Source organism: Pygoscelis adeliae, unplaced genomic scaffold (assembly GCF_000699105.1).
Source record: "Pygoscelis adeliae isolate BGI_AS28 unplaced genomic scaffold, ASM69910v1 Scaffold36, whole genome shotgun sequence".
Taxonomy (NCBI): domain Eukaryota; kingdom Metazoa; phylum Chordata; class Aves; order Sphenisciformes; family Spheniscidae; genus Pygoscelis; species Pygoscelis adeliae.
Window position 1 is genome coordinate 3,855,207 of NW_008824934.1, and position 16,758 is coordinate 3,871,964.

General features: G+C 42.0%; 2 protein-coding genes across 2 annotated transcripts in view; both read right to left on the reverse strand.

The window, feature by feature from the left end:
- The window catches only part of SRM (spermidine synthase), a 6,855-nt gene extending 6,529 nt beyond the window's left edge, over positions 1-326 (reverse strand). Inside the window, exon 1 of the mRNA XM_009325280.1 lies at positions 294-326. Coding sequence (XP_009323555.1) covers positions 294-326 — 33 coding nt within the window. The remainder of the gene's footprint in view (positions 1-293) is intronic.
- Positions 327-1,901: 1,575 nt separating this feature from the next.
- EXOSC10 (exosome component 10) overlaps positions 1,902-16,758 on the reverse strand; it is a 15,025-nt gene continuing 168 nt past the window's right edge. Inside the window, exons 2-25 of the mRNA XM_009325281.1 lie at positions 16,354-16,490; positions 15,762-15,885; positions 15,155-15,259; positions 14,569-14,734; positions 13,675-13,786; positions 13,301-13,376; positions 13,047-13,157; positions 12,472-12,615; positions 11,947-12,137; positions 11,046-11,202; positions 10,244-10,392; positions 9,873-9,923; positions 8,978-9,089; positions 8,259-8,309; positions 7,624-7,702; positions 7,340-7,461; positions 6,923-7,018; positions 6,200-6,274; positions 5,628-5,715; positions 5,317-5,390; positions 4,597-4,765; positions 4,052-4,113; positions 2,716-2,789; positions 1,902-2,090 (exon numbers count right to left, since the gene is read on the reverse strand). Of these exons, the coding sequence (XP_009323556.1) occupies positions 2,060-2,090; positions 2,716-2,789; positions 4,052-4,113; positions 4,597-4,765; positions 5,317-5,390; positions 5,628-5,715; positions 6,200-6,274; positions 6,923-7,018; positions 7,340-7,461; positions 7,624-7,702; positions 8,259-8,309; positions 8,978-9,089; positions 9,873-9,923; positions 10,244-10,392; positions 11,046-11,202; positions 11,947-12,137; positions 12,472-12,615; positions 13,047-13,157; positions 13,301-13,376; positions 13,675-13,786; positions 14,569-14,734; positions 15,155-15,259; positions 15,762-15,885; positions 16,354-16,490 (2,556 nt within the window). The 3' untranslated portion in view covers positions 1,902-2,059. The remainder of the gene's footprint in view (positions 2,091-2,715; positions 2,790-4,051; positions 4,114-4,596; positions 4,766-5,316; positions 5,391-5,627; positions 5,716-6,199; positions 6,275-6,922; positions 7,019-7,339; positions 7,462-7,623; positions 7,703-8,258; positions 8,310-8,977; positions 9,090-9,872; positions 9,924-10,243; positions 10,393-11,045; positions 11,203-11,946; positions 12,138-12,471; positions 12,616-13,046; positions 13,158-13,300; positions 13,377-13,674; positions 13,787-14,568; positions 14,735-15,154; positions 15,260-15,761; positions 15,886-16,353; positions 16,491-16,758) is intronic.

A 16,758-nucleotide genomic window follows, 5' to 3' on the forward strand; every position in this document is an offset into this window, starting at 1 on the left:
GCCGAGCCCTCGGCAGAGCTCCGCCGCCTGCAGGAACGCGAGCGGCTAACGACTTTCGGAAAAAGAAGTCTCGCTGGGATGTTTCAAGGGTTAGACGTTATGAAAGCAGATTCCTCCCTCGTGTTCGTGTGCCCCGGCGTGCGCTCGGAACCGTTACAAAACGCGGTGCGCGCTGCGAAGAGCAGGCTTTGGGAGAAATTCACCAAGGGCGCACCAAGAGTAGCTCTCCAGCCAGGTTAGGCAAAGATCTTGAACGGCTGCTAGCCGTTGAAGGCAAAATAGTCTTAGATTACGGGATTCCGGTGCTGCAACTTCACCAGATTCATAGGTGCAACCAGGTGAACAAAGCATGCATGGATTTGCTAGTCGCTTCCACAAAAGGCAGTTTCAAAATTAGGGCAGTAAGCCGCAACTTGTAAAGGGAAAACAGAAGACCACCAAAATTAAAACCATCCTTGATATGCACCTTGTGTAGAATTTTAAGTAGAGGACTTAAAGAAACGACAGGAATTTCAGTATCTCTGCAGCCAATGGGGCTTTTGCTAAGAGTTACTCGTTCTTCAGGTTACAGAAACATCAGAACTGGTAAAGCGGACAAGAAGGGGAATTGGCAGCCCCTGCAAACGCACTTAGAGGCGACTGCTATTTCACTGCCTCTTTTCAAAAACACTCTCCGACATTCAGCCATGCAAGCAGGTTTTATGAGCGGAAAGAGACTCTGGTCTACCGTCACGATGCTGCTCGGTCAGCACTGTTCATACAAAGATACCTAAGGAGGAAAAACCCTCCCGTCTGTTCCTTCCACTCCCCAGAAATATGGGAAAAGATTGAAAACAAACAAACAAACAGAATCCCAAACCTCCTCACAGTCTTTGTAAAATAAAGCCCTCGGGTTAGGAACAGAGAGGGAAGTTTTTACCACTACCTGCTCGGTCCTTGCACCTAGCCTAGCAGTCAGAGAAGTAAATTCTGTCATTGCCAAAACAGGTGAGCATGAAATGGAAAATCCTTAGTCAGAAAAGGAAACCACAGAGTAAAGACAAGGCCTTTGGGAAAGGGAGCAAGATCCATTGCTCAGCGTAGCGACCAGGAACCCAGGAAGCAGCTCTGCCACTGATTTAATGTGGCTTCGAGCAAAGTCACATCAGCCCTACCCTTCGGCAGTCCCGACTGTAAACTGTGGTGTTGCTTACCTCTTTCGCAGCAGCATTACCAGCCTTCAGTTGTCAGCATTTAGAGTAAGCTCTGCCATCCATCCATCAAACCATGGGCTGATACTCTGTCTACAAAGACTTCAGGATAACTCACTGTGGGTATTTAAAACTATGAAGTGTTAGTATAGCTGTACTGAGATTCAGCTGCAGCACAGAACCTCGCTGGCTTTCCCCAACCCAATAGTGCCCTGTGGTTTTTACCTTCTACCTAATGCTATTGCTTTCACTCTATAACTTTATGGTGAAACCACTGGTCTCTGATCCAAAAAGTACCCTAACTCTTTTTTTCCCTTAAAATCTTTGCTTAAAAATACACAAACACTACCCAGTAAACACACTCATTTTTCATATTACCTTGTCTCGTAAGAGATGAGCTGCGTAGTTCAATTTGTAAGCAAGGTCTAACACAAAAGGCAGCCTGGCCTTACTTCCTCCTCTGGACCGCTGGGGTTTGAGTCACATCTACTGAATCTCTCTATTATTTTTGTGCTGGCTTTAGAGATGCCAAGAGATTCCTCTCATACTCCACTAACATGCTGGTTCTGGACTTCAAGTAACTCCAAAAAGTGACAAGTTTAGCCTAACTGTGTTTGAGGACACAGGATAAACTTTCAAAATTAGAAACAAAGCAACATTGTGAGTATAATGAGAAAAAAAACAATGTGAATATAATAAAAGTGAAATCAATTAAGATGTTTTTCCTTTTGGAAAAAAAGGATTTTAATGGGTTTAAAAACTTTTCTGTACAAAAACTGCTCCGTGACTGGTATTTGCCTTCCCATGGTGACAACACTTCTGACTATTGTTTCGTTCAGCAGCAACTCCCGCAGGTCCTGTAACAAGGACTATCTCTTTGGCCAGTGGTGCCTGGATCCCCTGCAAAAGACAGTTACAGAAAGACTTTAACTCTTGCTCTAAATTCACTCAGGATTGAAAACCTGCGATAGGTTACAATGATTCTGTTGAGAAAGGGTCATGATGCAGACAGAACCTTTCTCCCTCTAATGCTGCCCTTATGTACTGTTGCTCTTTTATGACTAAACAATACACAAGGATCAAGCCTCCCAAGCTACATGTTAAGTATCTAAAATACAGAATAAGAATGTTCGTATTTGGCAGTACTGTTATTTATCTTCCTCCCAAGCTGGGCAAACCCTTCTTCCCACCTCCACCTATCTTTGTGGCCAAAGAAAGCAACTCCCACATCTATTAACACAAACTTTTACCTCAGCTTTTCAAACCTTCCACCCAGAATTGTCTTTGATTGCATTAATCCTAAGCTTTTTTTCCCCCCTTTTTTCCTTTAAACTGACGTCAAGCTGTGAAATGAACGTCAAGCTGTGAAATGAACGTGAGTAGGTGTTACGCAACCTCTTCCCATTAAACATGTGCTTAAGCTCCCACAGCAATAGAGGACAATAGCTATGCTTTGCCCATAGCTCCGGGGCACAGGCGTGTAAACACTCCACCACTGCGGGAGGACAGCAGGCTGACAACATACCTATCAGCTTTCCCTGCCAGGTAGGACATGCTTCGGTTTCCAGATTGTTGAAGTTTGTTAGCTCCAGCAAATTTCTGCACAGAAGAAAAAAAAACCACCAAAACACCACCACAGTGAGGTAGCTGCCAAATACAGTATATTCCATGAGATTCATGTGCTGTCAGGTCCCTCCAACTTCAAGGAACACTGCTCATTTACACTGTTATCTTTTATGTTTTAGGACTTCTTTACATGCATAACTGCTGAATGCATCTGAGTAAGTGCTGTTCTATGGTCTAACCTTGACACGTGAGGCACAATACCCCACTGACAACAAATCTTACCCATCTAGATGGAAAGATCTGTACAGGTTGTCCCAAATTCACCAGTCGGTTTCTTTTTTTCTCCTGAAACAAGTTTCAGCTGACACAGAAAAGGGATTGCACAGGAAACTGTTTCCTACACTATTAGGCATAAACTTGTTCAGGTTCTAAAATATGATTTTTAATGAATATCTAAGATGCTCCCTGGTACCATTTACCCTCCAGTTAAACATGCAGAAAGGTAGAATGCACAGGAAAGAGGCTGAAATGCAAGAAATGAGCTTCAGAACTTAACGCTTGAGCACTCAATGAGTTCATGCATGGGCACCCTATTACTTCATGCCTGAATGCTCACGGACGTCACGCATCAGCACCCAAATGCTCCACGCATGAGCACTATGTAGGGTATACATGGTGGGGTTTAGGTAACCCAGGTTTGCAGGGGTGACCTCGGGTGGGGGACGACGACGACACAGGAACTGCCCTGTGCTAGTCACAGGTTTCCCCAAGTACGTATTTGATTGTTTATATTTTCTTTCTTCTCTTCAATCTCTCAATCTCAATTAGCAATAAATTAAGTAAAAATTCTCTGAGCTGAGACTGTTTTCCTAATGACGGTACTTGGTGGAGAATGTGGGCAACACGCAAACGTGCCACGGCCTGGAATAACTGGACTGACTTTGAGATTTTTGAGAGTGCCTTGAATTTGGTATTAGGAATTTGTGGTGGTGTGCTGTGGTCTAAGTGTCACGTGATGTATGTGGGAGCATACATGGGGGTGCAGGTGTGAACAATGTATGAAGAGGTGGGAAACAACAAGAGGGTCTGAGGGGCCCCAAAAAAGCTCTTCCTGAACGGGAAGAGGTTATAATACAAAGTATGACCTCATGGTTGGAAGCTGCACCTTGGTACCAAGCGCTGTTAGGGAACATTCTGCAGAGCCAGAAAAAGTCATCTGCCTTCCCCAGCGAGTCCCCAGCTGGGTACATGCTATCATCAACATTTCTGTTCCTTCTTTCATGACATGCCTGTACCTTGCCTGCATAAGCTTGCTTGGCAGGATCAAATTGCGGCGACTGCTTCGATTTGCTGCTTCCTAAGGGAGAGAGGAGAGAAGCTGTCACTAAAATTTTCCAGAAAGAACAGTACATTCCACGGTGTTCCTCCGATAGTAAGGTTTCACTGCAGTCTCCCACATGCTAAAACCCACAGCAGTCTCTTAAGGGCAGGAGATGCTTTCCAATAGATACTTGTTACAAAGGAGTCAAATCTCCTTTGCCTCCTAGTTCCTGTGGTCCAATTAAACAGACGACTTTTTCTACAGAGAAAAGAAGCAAAATATGAATTCACAATCCCCTTGGCCGACGGTTTCAGGATTTTGTTTCCAAACCAGAAAAGGGATGCTAAACTGTACATTCCCCAACTTAATTTCTTTTAGTATTTCCCCACTGTAAGGTAAGTGCATTATAACAGTTTGTACTGCCTTGGCACCTATATTCACACACAGCCTTCTCAGGGCTCAGCTGGCAACGTTTTCCACAGCCTACAGCACTCAAGCAGCAAGAGATCCAGATCTTACCCGCAAACACTTTGAAGTTGGACTTGCTGTAATCAAAGGGGGTAAACTGCTTCGGTGCTTCCAGCTCCTCTGGTTGCTGGGAGGCTTTTGGCCGTTTCTTCTCTTGTTTTGGCAACTCTGTTCCTGTTTCACTCATGACTCTCTCCCTCTTCTTAGTAGCTTGTTCCTGCTGTTAAACAACCCACAGAATAGAAACAAGGACAAGCTCAGGAGAGGAGAATGAAACATCTCTGTGTAGGCACGAACACCAGCGTGCAGATGAACTGCCCAATAGACCTAGGCCCCAGTGACAACTATTGCCTGTGGTAATAATAGTGTGGGGGGAAAGCGCTGTGTTCTTCTTTGGGCCAAAACTGCTTTTTTTCTTTCTTCACAGCAGGGACTTTTCAGATGAAAAGCCAAGTTGTCGTTTCACACGATACTAGAGGCTGCAATCTGCTGTGGCCCCACAGGGAGATTTGGGGGAACCGAGGCAAGTGAGGAGCAGAGAGATGCAGCAGTGGAAAACATTCCCTACTGAAGATATGGAGGGATGCGAGGATTTGCACAGCAGGGTTGCTAGGGGCCTGTTGCTACACACAGGGCAGAACCACAGAAAGACTGCTACCAAAACGCTGTCATTCAGGTATTTCAGAGTCATAGGGCTCAGGGTTTCATTCTGAACTATGTTGTAAAGGTCAAAAGGGGCAAAGGCTGGAAGTAGGGAATTCAATGACATACCATAGCTTGCTGACGAACTGACACAATATTTTCTGTTGCCTCTTTATACACCTTCTGTGCCTGGTCACGAGCAGCTATGGAAACAAAGAAGCGTTACTGTAAAAAGCAGGATTAAGTCACCCAGGAGCTTGTAAAAAACAAGCAAACCAGCTTGTAGCAAGTCTCAAACTAAACAGAGTACAATCTTTGTCAAACAATCTCATCCATCAGGAAATCCACCATCTAAGGTTTTCTTATAACTGGGAAACAACGTATCCGCATTGGGAAAAGCATGCTGGCCAACACATTGAGGAAGGGAAGAATGGCTGTACCTGACTGCTGGGCTGCTTTCTTTTTGGTTCCATCCTTGGACTCCTTCTGTACTTGTGTCTGACTCATCAACTTCCATCGATTGCTGATCTGCAGTGAAAAAAATTACCTGGCATCACTTTCTTTGAAGTTTTATGGCAAAAGGGAGTTTATAAACTTGCTACCACATGCTGGTCTTCATTAAGAGTACAAAAGATCAAATTGGTTTGTAAAAGAGATTAAGATCTGCTGCACCAGGTAAAGTAAAACCATGTGCCTTAAAAGTTCTGACCTACAAACAAGCCATGAGAACAAAGGCAGATACAGACTTCAGTAGTAGTTTGTAGCTTTGACAGACAGGCAATATACAGTGGAATGTCTCCAATCCCTGGTTCTTCAAAGGATACGAATGCTACAGAAACAATGAACTACAGATTCAGAAACATGTCAAGTTTCTCAAAATTTAGATTCTTTTTCTAAGGAGAATCCAAGGAGAAAAAAAAGATTCCTATATTGCTGAGGTTCCCAAAGGAAAACCATCTACTTATTTGTTTCTTTTGTACTACTTGGCAGGAAATTTTAGCATGAGTCTTACTTCATAAATTTTTGATGACGGGTCAAACTTTGCAGCTTGTGAGACATAGGCAGGATTCTGTTCTGAAGGTAGGTACTGTAGAGAGGAAAAAAACATTTTGCTTTAAACACAGCACTTGACATTTAGCTCACTGCTAAAATGCTACCTAAAATGTTCCAAATCAAAAAGTTAATATGTAAGAAACATTCTACAGATAGATCACGTTTTGGAAACAGAAAAGTTACCACAGCTGTGGCCAAGAGAAAACATTAAAGAAAAACCAAACAAAAAAACCCCAAAAAACCAACCCCCAACCACACACCAGAAAAAGTTGTTTTGATATTATTTACTAGTAATTTGCCTCTCCAAATCTATAAGAAAGTATTCTATTGTTCTTCTGATTCATTAAGAAGAGTAAAATCAGTTCACTAACTCTAGCTATAAAGTATATATGAAAATGTGATGCAAATTAAAAAAACCTCAAACTTGACTAAAAAAAAAACCAGTGAGAGGTCTCTTTACTATGTAGAAAGACATATATCTAAGAGGTGTTTCAATGTGTTTTGAAAACAAGTCCACACATGCATGCTTTGCAAGAAGGACAATCTCCTGATTCCAGTAAGAGAGCAGCAGCTGACGCTATATATCAAGCTCTTTCAGATGTGCCTGAAAAAACAGCTCAGAGCATCCTCTGCACTAGGTAGTTTATGAGTCCCACTACAAGTATGTATTGGGAGCTTTTACCATTCTAAATGGATTTTCAAAGGACTCCATTATACGCTGAGCTTTCTGCTGTGCAGTGGTTAAAGCCTTCTCATTTCCTTCATCTTCATCACATTCCTTAAAAAAAAAAAAAAAGAAAAAAAAAGAAATCGAAACATTAATAATTTTTGGTTTTGGCTACTGCCATTTCATGCACGTTATTTCTCACTCTATCTGAAGCTCCACTGATGGCAGTAACCCTCCAGAGAGATGTAATTAACTTGCTGGCTTCCTAACCTAGTTGTCTTGGTTATGCCATATGCTTGACAGGAAGCCAGTATCATTTCCATGCATGTCCCACCTTACTATTTCTCGCAACGCTTTCACACAGTTTGATCAGATTATTAAGTATGTTTTCTAATACTTAAATACTGACACTATCACAAACACGTTGCTTACACTGAATATGCTGACAGTGGCAGTAGCAACAAGACATGTTGACTCTGGCTGAACACCCTGAATATTCGCTGTCCTCTCACTGTCTGAAAAGAGACAACCATGTTCCAAAATTGGTGCAGGCTCTACATGAAAAGGAGACAAAATTTTTATTAAATACTTGTATATTTTACTGCTCTTTTGTGCAATAAGATTTCACTGAAAGTTTCTTCAGGGCTGCTTATTTCCCCATGTCAAAGCCACATCATGTCATTATTAGCACAGTTTTTAGGTTAGGTCCAAATTACCCAAGGCAGAGTTGTTCTGAAAATCATCCATAGGAATCCGGGAACTGTCGTGTGGTCCAAAGAAGGTATTCTCCAGCCTCTGCACAGAGATTCAAATTACAAACACCATTAATACACTACTCTGTGAATCTGTATGTGTTTTCACATATTGCAGAGACACATTAATGAAAATTCAAATAAAAGGGTGAAATTCAGAGACTGAATATTCTTAATATAGCTCACCTGCCAGAGCACATTGCATCTGGCATCAAAAGGATATATGTGCAAACACCCGCTGGCTAATGGAGATGCTTTACTTGCCGGTAACACAGCACAAGGAGAGTAAATGAGTCAGCCTTAGAAACTCATCTGAAACTTCTCTTCTTACAGATCAGTCAATATAGACTAACACACATGAAACTGTCCAGCAGCTAGAGTGTTTGCTGATGAAGCCTTAAGTGCTGCTATTACAGTGGCTTGTAACATACCAATTCACAGCTGGTGATGTTATGAGTCTAGCACAGAAAAGCAACATTAAGCTAAAGCAGAGAGACCTGTAAAATGGATGAGAATAAACTAGAAGCTAGAATTTTGCTACATTTGTTTCTGAGTTTAAGGCTTAAGACATTCGGTAACAAATATTATGTAAACAGTACCTCAGGGTTGGATAGAGGTGCTCTCTTCTTGACTACCAAAGCAATCTCCGACTAGAATGGGAGAGAAAGGCAAGTCACTTAAATGCACCTCCCCTATTTCTTCTAGGTTGAGCTCCTTATCAATGTTTTCAACACATTTATTACAAGCTAGCAGGTTAATAAAATTACATTCTTTCTTCTTCTCCTGCAGTGTTTGCATATGGATACATTTAAACACATCACACAGAAAGGATGCATTCACGCTCACAAATGGTTTTGTTTCACTAAAGGAGGAAGACTGTATTAATATCAACATGCTGACAATGTATTTTAACTAATGAACCTCTTACACCTAGGGCTTTTTTTCACTTCACCATAGCTGTAAAAGATTTATGAATCCATTTACATGGCCAACAAATTCCACAAGGTCCAGTTCTTCCTCACACAGGCAAACATGATGTGCAATGGAAGACAGACAACTGCCCCCTGTTCAGGTAGTGTCTGTTGTTTTACTGCTCTAGTTCTCCAGGAAACTACACTGTGTGTAAGACAGTACAGAGCAGACAACAGACAGGCAAGCAGTTGCAATATACCTTTCAGCTCTACTACAGAACACTATATTCACAGTGTTCAAAAAGCAAACTTCAGCATACACATCATCATAGGTCATCATTTAGCTCCAGTCCCTGGCTTATAGAAAGAAAGTGATGAGTCTCTTGCGCGGTACAAGCTACTCCTACCTTGAGAAGAAGCATCTCCCGGGCCTGCTGAATGAGAAGATGCAATTCATTAATCTGCTGGCGAACTAGTGGTGGGACTGGATTACAGCAAGCAATGATGCCCTGGGGTTCTCTAAAGAGAGATGAGAAAAATTCAGTGTGCTATATTTATGGCCGATATGTTAGGCATTTGCATTCAAAGGACGTGCAACCAGATATAAGCATGGTCCTGACTGTGACAGAATAAGACAAGTCAGATTAATCTGCCAGAGTTTATTTTCTGTGGTGAAAAATTCTTCTGTACCAGGTGTGTGCAGACAAGGAGAAACCATTAACTCAGCTCTCCTCTCACTTACCTTTTCTGTGGTCTATCTGCCTGTCCCCATCTTCATTTTGTTCCTTGTTCAGTATTCATCTATGGAAGTTGAGCCCAGCAGTGGACTTGTGTTTCAAGATGCATTTTTATTATTCTCAAGTATGGATGTTAGATGATGAGTGCCAAGTGTTTGAGGAAAATGTTGTATAAATTGGGTGTTTTAAGGGATCTGCCCCTTACTCTCCCTGCCAATCCCTTTAGGAACTGAAAAAAACCCCCAAATAAATGTTATGGGAGAACTCATCCCTCTCTTGCTCTGTAATACTGTAGGAATCTCAGGGGGGACGTGTGACATATAGCAATGCAAAGGAGTGTGTTTTATTAGTGGAATAAAATCAGAGAGAGATGTATCCCAGAAGAAGTTTGGAGGCTTCTGAAAGAGTATTGCTATTTATTTCTCTTCCAAACTGAAGAACTACAGAGTAAAGCAGTATTGACAGCTGGAAGGAAGGGACCAACTGCAGAAGTAATTACACACTAGGAAACGACTTGCTGGATGTTAAAACCAAATGAGACTCCTCAGGGGTGAACAAAACTTACTTGGGCAGCTCCTCTGCTATCTTCAATAGCATATGATTTGGTAGCACATATCTACAACACAAAGAGGCAGTGTGAATGTAGCAGAATGTTAAAAACTCTTAAAAATACCTTCAAAGTGCACAAGTCTGCCCCAATTACAAGGTCTGAGAAGATGAAATCATTTAAAAAGAAATTAAGTAGGGCTGATCTAGATACCTGTAAGAATTTACTGCTAACAGGACTTCTGTGTAAAAAGCAGCCTGAGGTAGTACACTAATTTCTACAGGTAACAAAGTGGTTCCACCCGGGGTGGGGGGGAGGGGAGGAAAGGGGCAGAATCCAAGAGACTCATTGACGTATTAAGCCAGTGTCTGTAACAAAAGAGTTCCTACCCTGTACTCTCATCCTCTTGACGCGCCATCTTATCTCTCCATGCAAACAGCAACCTAAATGCTGCTAGCTGCTGTGTGTTGAGATGTTTTTTCTGCCTCCTGTAGAGTTCAAGGTAGGATTCATCTGAAAAGAGGGGCTTGATGTATTTCTGGACAGGAAAAAAAGAAACACTCATGATCAGTATCAGATTTGTGCTTTCTAGTTTGCCTTGCTTTACTAGGACAGACAGAATCTCACACAGACATGAGGGGACTGAATAAACTCAGGTACAATGTGTCTTGAAGCTTTTACCCTAAACTATTGGTAAGGGCCTATCCCTGAAAAACATACATCTCATCCATTTTTAGGGGAAAACCACCCTCACCAACTCCAGGAGCAGCTTTAGACATACAGTATCTTCATGCTTTACTACATTAGACAAGGCCTACTTTCATAGACAGTGTTTTCCACAGGCACAATATCATTATCTCATAATGCAAGCCAGCTAGGCTTTGAACTTCTAGGAACATCCAGTAGAACTGGAAATGTAACCTCTCTCTTGGGAAAGACACACCTGAAAGCATCAGGAGGCCAAGGAGTGCCAGCATTCAAAAAACAGGAAGAGGGCATCTGAATCTTAAGGATTTTAGGTAGTGAAACAAGTGACTGCACACAACTGAGTCAGAGTTTATACAGCTGTTTTCAGACACACAAAGAGGAAAAAAACCTGCACCTATGCAACAGACGTAGAATAGGCAAAGGACTTTCTGTCCTACTAAACCCATATTCTGATCCAGGTAATCCAACCAGGTGAAGCTTTACCTTCAAGCAGATGTCCTTGCTGCGTTGCCACACAACCTGCAGCTGAGTGGGCTGCTCGTTCCCTTTCTCCCACAGCGCCTCCCTCACTTTATCATAGATGTAGAGCAAGTAGTGAGTGTCATCACGGGCATACTGAATCATTTCTTCTGGCAAAGGGCTAGAAAAAGAGCCAAAGTTACACTAATACATTTCAGTTGCCCTGCCAAACTGCCGCTTTCCTCTTGCAAGGCATATTAGGGCAAACTGCATGTAAAATGTGCGAAGAACTAATAAGGAAATTCTTTTGTTTCCTTACTGAAGTATTTGTTGGGCAACAGCAGTAACATGCTGTGCACTCTCCAATTCAGATGGCACCTCGTTCACGTGCTGGACAACAGGATTGCCACGTAGCTAAGTCAGATGGCAGAACTGCTTGCTATGGTATTTGTCATAACTCGTAACTCTACTTTATGTATGCAGAGCCTACATAAAGTAGACCTGGGATCTCTGTGGTGTGCAGGGTCCATCTGCATAGCCAAGCTCATTGCTCCAACAGCATACTGCTCTACCTAGTGTGGGCGACTGGATGCTTTTGTGGGGGCTCTCTAGAGGAGCAAATACTGACTTTCTCCATCATACTGCAGTGGTTAAGTGCTGTTCCTAAGAAGTGAGCTTCCAGGAGCTCTTCATTGCTTAATCTTCCCTGATCTTCCCAAAAGAACACATTTTCTAAAGAACTACGGGAAAGCGTAACACTCATAAAAGAACTTAAAGCACAGCCAGGTAAATGCTGTGCTCGTTCACTTTGAAACTAACCTACAACTATGGGGCTTGCAACTAGAAACATGCTCCTGCTCTAACAATACAAACAAGGATAAGTGCTACCTTACAGTTCCAGCCCATTTAAGGGGTCAGTTTTTACCGTATCCTCCAGTCAGCCAGCTGGTACTGCTTGTCAGCATCTACATTGCAATACAGCTTTAGCAAGTGGTCCAAAGAATGTCTGCCAAGATTGAGGAGACGAGCAGCTTGATGAGTATCAAACATGTTCACCAAGTACAGACCAAAGTCTTTTTGCAGCCATTCCACATCTGAATCAGCACCATGAAGGACCTTGAAGAGCAAAACAAATTGAGAATGATATGAAGAACATTTCTACTCCAGGCTAGCAGCACTGTGGTTTCATATTCATGTTTCTAGGACCAGATTTCTTTTCTCTCTGTTAAGTGCAGAACTACTAAATGAGTGCACTTGGCAAGTAACTCCCCACTTACATCAAGGAAACAGGCACATGAACAAATTACAATGAAAGCAGAGCCAAGTGACCAAGACAGAGCACACAGTGTGCTTTTAACTATAACAAAGCTTAAACTAAGAAGAAGAAAAAAAAAAAAAAAAAGAAAAAAAAAGGAATTCTGGTGGTGAACTGGTGAATTTGGCAGCTGACCTTCACAATTGCAGGGTCTGTGAAGGTCTCGTTGAGAATGTTCATGTCGCTGCGCAATTCCAGTGTATCAATAATGAAGTCTTCTGTTCGGGTGGAAATCTGCATTAGGCACGTCAAGCCCAAGAAGCTCCTGTAGGAATGGTGCTGAAAAATATGGAAGAGAGATGTAAGCTAGGATCCATTACAGAAGTAATACTATAAAACAAACAGCACCCCAAATGAAGGAAGAAAAAGTAACAGAGGACTTCTTAAAGAAAAAGACAACTGGATGAGCAAGCTTTCTCTTTGCAGTCACTAACATGACATAAAAAACATGGGATGAATTGAAAGAAGATCAAATTCAGTATGAAGTGTGCAGCCAGTAATAGCATTGGAAAACTTACAATATTGCCACAGTTTAATTCAACCTTCTAGATAACATCTGACAGGTCAGGGTCATGAACTGTCTTTTCATGTCAAAAAGTACAAGAAGCAGGAGAAAGAGAAGACTACAAAACAGACTAGAAGAATATAATGGTCTCCTAGGTACTAACAGTACACGTGTAACTTTTAAACAGAAAAGGGAATTTGATTACCTCTAAGTCCAGGGCAAATTCTTTACAGTTCATAAGATTTTCATTTAGTTCTACCAGCTGATCCAGTGTGGTGATAAAGTGACAGGGTGTTTCCTTGATGGGCCTGTACATCTGGCAGAGCAAATTATTAGGCACGGTATGTTCTCTGTCAATTCCCACCCCTGACCTCCACCCTCAATTCTGAAATTCATCAACTATGGCTGGCTGTAAACTTACTGCATCTGCAGTAAGTTTAAATTAACGTGGGCACCAACCTGGGGTTCTGGTTTCTTGAGAACTCCATCTGGTGGAGAAAAATGCTCCAGTTCATACTGGTAAGGGTGAGCAAACCTGTGGAAATTAGGAAGACAGGCACAGGCTAAATTTCAGTCATCTTTATGAAGCCAGAGCGCAAAGACTTTGAGAGCTATGGCAGTTTCCCTACTGAGTAGAAATTTTGTCTCTTATTAAGCATAGGTTTAGGTTTAAAATAACTGCGGATGTCTAAAGCAAATCACACGCAACATAGTGTGCGGACACAAACACATGCAGAGCTGTTACGCATGAATAGCATCAGCACAATGGGACCATACAAGTGCACGTTCACCAACGGTACTCCAAGCACCCTGCTGTCAGTTTAATTTCTTACATGTCTTGCTCAGTTTGCTGTGTCCTCTGCTGGTGTATGAAGTCTGCCAAAGCAGCTGGTACATCCAAGTCTTCAGGGCGCTCCTTTCGTTCCCGTCCACTTTTTGTGAGGGCTGAACAACCAACATGGAACAACTGGACTGGGTCCCACACATAACATGTTCTCAGCCTACTTCTCTCTCCCCTCCACCCACCACAAGATATCATTAAAATCATAAGGCATCAAAAATCTTAACAATTTAGACCTGCAGCTTTTGCTGTCAGCAAGATTTCTGTCTGCACCTCTAATGACAAGTCAGTTACTAGGTTTTACCAGGCTGTTGTTAAGCAAGACGCAAGGTGGCTCTGCTCAAGAGCTTGGAAGGAGATTGAAAAATCTTCAGAAAAATCTTTCAATCATTCCCAGCTACCAGAAGTACAACTGCATCAGTGCAGACTAAGGATGAATCAGCAGCAGCAGAATGACATGTTGCTGAGACAGGATGTTACGCCGGCGGCTTTGATAAAGCACCCAAAGTAAAGGTAGGTCTAACCTTACACCTGGCGCTCCTAACTAATTAGAAAGAAGTATCTGTAAAGCCAACTAGACTAGTCGAGACCACTTCTGGTGCCAGAGTGACTCACATCATGCACGTTCAATGGTGGTAAAGAAAAGCAGCAGAATATCTGTTTGGAACAGATTATTTACTGTATACAACAAGAAGATGCTGTATGCTGACCTACCCTTACATTGCACATATATAAACAACAGCGTCACAGAGCTTCCTGCACCTAAATGGTCAACATCTCCCGCTGTTACTTGTTCTTACAGTCAATGATTTTTTCTCTAGACTGTGAAGACAGATTTGTGTAAAATACTCTCAATAGGTTACCCAACAAAAAATAAACCTCTTACCTTCAGGCAAAGGTTTCAAAGCATTTGGCTTGATAAAAAGTTTAGGTACAAAGGGAGTGTTGGAATTGTCAATCTTTTCCCGAAACTTAAGCTGTGGTCGAGAGATATTCTTGGCATGAAGCAGTCGGAAGGTTTCAGACTGATTTCTCTTGTGAGAGTCTCCCGCCTATTTAAAAAAAGGTAAACCACAGGTAAAACTCACATGACTTAACAGATGTTCAGAATTTCTTTTACTCAGCCTGACCCAATATTCAGAGGAATAAAGTTGTACTCCAAACTCAAAAGTGAGTCACTCTTTTGCAGCAAGTCCAGCACCTAAGAATGAAAGTTCTCTGAATCGGCATCCTGAATTCATATGAATAAGCAAAAGAAAGGCTGTTGTGTACATGAAACTGAAATGGCAATGGAAAGCACACAGAATCCAGAATCAAGTTTGAATAAATAGGAAAAGGAAAACAGAGGAAGTTAGGACATGTAAAAAAACGTGATGGAACATTTAACTACTCAACTCCACTGGAAAATCAGTAGTGCCGATGCTGGGAAAAAAGCTAAGATAAACACAGCAAACCGAGAGCAGAGGCCTCACCTTGCGGTTCCAGCTGGAAATGATTGTCTGTGGGGGCTGTAACCCAGCAGGGAGGACTGGTTGCTGGTTTTTGTTCACTCCTGCTGCTTCATCCAATAAAATACCCTAAATTCCAGAAAAGCAAGGTGAAAACCAAACACCTGTTAAATCACCGTACTCAGCCACTCTAGTCAGATTGAATAAAGAAAGTCACACAGGTAGATAACCTCCACAGCCATTTCCCCCAAATTCTGTGCAACGTGAGACAGACAAATGTGGGAGAAGCATGCTGAACATCAGGGGTAGGAAGTGTTTCCTCAGAGAAACAGCTCTGTGAATTTACAGACCTGTTCTGAGGTTGTGAGGTTCTTGTACCAAACCGTATTTAGTTTCCTCACAAGTCACATATTACCTTCCTTACTTTTAGGCCATAATCTATCTGCCTTAGCTGCTGTGACCACTGGCCTAGCACTTGGAAATGTTGTTAAAATAAAAAGGAAAACTACCAGATTGAGGAAACACTAAACATAACTGTAAAAGCACTACTACTAAAATTCTTGCAGTGGAAAAAAAAAATTGTGGCAACTGAACAGTTTATAAAAACAACATCCAGAAATAATTTGCTTACCACTCTTTCAAGAATGATGTCATTGGAGTCAACCAGCATATCAAATTTATCTTCCAGCTCTGTCACTTTGCTGCGATCTTTCATGTGGCTACGGCAGCCATGGTATTGCATCACCTTGCTCATGCTTGCAAGAGAACAGTACGGCTATTAGCAATTTGAAAGCAGGCATGCTGAACACTAAACCGTCCAATTCTCTTCAACTTTCTACATCTTCAAAGTTTGAAAAGAAATCAAATGCAGTACCTATGGGTAACATCGCGTGAGCAGTGAATAGAAGAAGCACCTACACAGCATTAAGCGTTAGAATTAATTTCTTATGAACCACTTAACTTTTTAAATAGATAGCCTAATGCATTTTATATCAGCCTCTGCTCCCTGCACAGCTCTTATCCAAATCATTATGAAAGGCTGTCTATAAACTTGTTACTTAAAACTTTCAAGTGCTAGAAAAGTAGCTAAAATTAGGTATGTGAAATAAAACATCTTTTTATCTACAGCAAGTTTGGAGTCTCCAAAGAAGGGCGCGGGTGCTACCTTCTGTTTTGGATTGGAAGCTATTAGCAACGGCCCAGAGACGCAATCACATCCTTACCAGTGAAGGAGACGGTCACCCTGTGTCTCACAGTATGCCCGGAAGCCAGGGAAGCTTCGGTAGAAGTCGTATTCATCGCCAGGCTGAGGGAGCCCATTAGATGCCTTTGTCGCAGCAACCACTGTGCCGAGAGCATACTGTGCAAGAATACCACGTTATTAGCATTTTTTTAGTATTTTGTTCCTCCATTTACCCAGGATGCTATTTGGTAGAAATGCATTTTGCCTAGCTTGTTTGAACTGCGTGGTTCTGATATATAACATCATGGGGCTTTTAAACACGAGTAAGTTTACAGCCATTTAGTTCCCATCATCTATTTAGGGACCTTTAAAATGATGAAAGTCTAATAACAAGACTTAAAACTCAGTCTAGTATTTAAGGCGTGAAAGAATGCCCGTTAAATCA